General features: G+C 59.5%; 2 protein-coding genes across 2 annotated transcripts in view; both read left to right on the top strand.

Annotated features, from left to right (window-relative positions):
• EMH_0007750 (uncharacterized protein) overlaps positions 1 to 4 on the top strand; it is a gene marked incomplete at both ends in the record, with an annotated part of 471 nt that extends 467 nt beyond the window's left edge. Inside the window, one exon of the mRNA XM_013498115.1 lies at positions 3 to 4. Coding sequence (XP_013353569.1) covers positions 3 to 4 — 2 coding nt within the window. The remainder of the gene's footprint in view (positions 1 to 2) is intronic.
• A 25-nt stretch (positions 5 to 29) lies between these two features.
• The window catches only part of EMH_0007740 (uncharacterized protein), a gene marked incomplete at both ends in the record, with an annotated part of 2298 nt that continues 1845 nt past the window's right edge, over positions 30 to 482 (top strand). The window contains one exon of the mRNA XM_013498114.1: positions 30 to 446. Coding sequence (XP_013353568.1) covers positions 30 to 446 — 417 coding nt within the window. The remainder of the gene's footprint in view (positions 447 to 482) is intronic.

Below are 482 nucleotides of genomic sequence, written 5' to 3'. Positions count from 1 at the left end.
CTAGTTGTTTTGGGGTCTGCTGCTACGCTATGACAGCCGCTGCAGCCAAGCAGCCAGCTGCTGCTGCTGCAGCAGCAGCAGCAGCAGCAGCAGCACCTGCTGCTGCTGCTGCTGCAACAGGTCCAGGCTCTACAGCAGCAACAACTAACCAACAGCCGCAAGCAGCAACACAAACAGCAGCAGCAGCAGCAGCAGCAGCAGCTCGGAATAAGGAAACGAAGGGGGAGACGAGCCTGCAGTCTCTGTGTGCTGCATCAGCTCACCGCTACGTACCGGTCAAACTCATCAGCAGCAGCAGCAGCAGCAGCAGCAGCAGCAGCAGCAGCAGCAGCAGCAGCTCGCCAGATGCAGCGGTGGACCGCAGCATCCTCGTCGATGCATACAGACACTGCGACCTGAAGGCAGCAGAACAAAACTTCGCTCAGCTCCTCGCAGACAGGCTACAGGTGAGGGCTGCTGCGGTGTACGTACACCTCAACGCA

Source organism: Eimeria mitis, genomic scaffold (genome assembly GCF_000499745.2).
Source record: "Eimeria mitis Houghton genomic scaffold, Emh_scaff319, whole genome shotgun sequence".
Classification (NCBI taxonomy): domain Eukaryota; phylum Apicomplexa; class Conoidasida; order Eucoccidiorida; family Eimeriidae; genus Eimeria; species Eimeria mitis.
The sequence above is the reverse complement of the archived record's forward strand: the minus strand, read 5'-3'. Positions and strand labels throughout refer to the sequence as shown.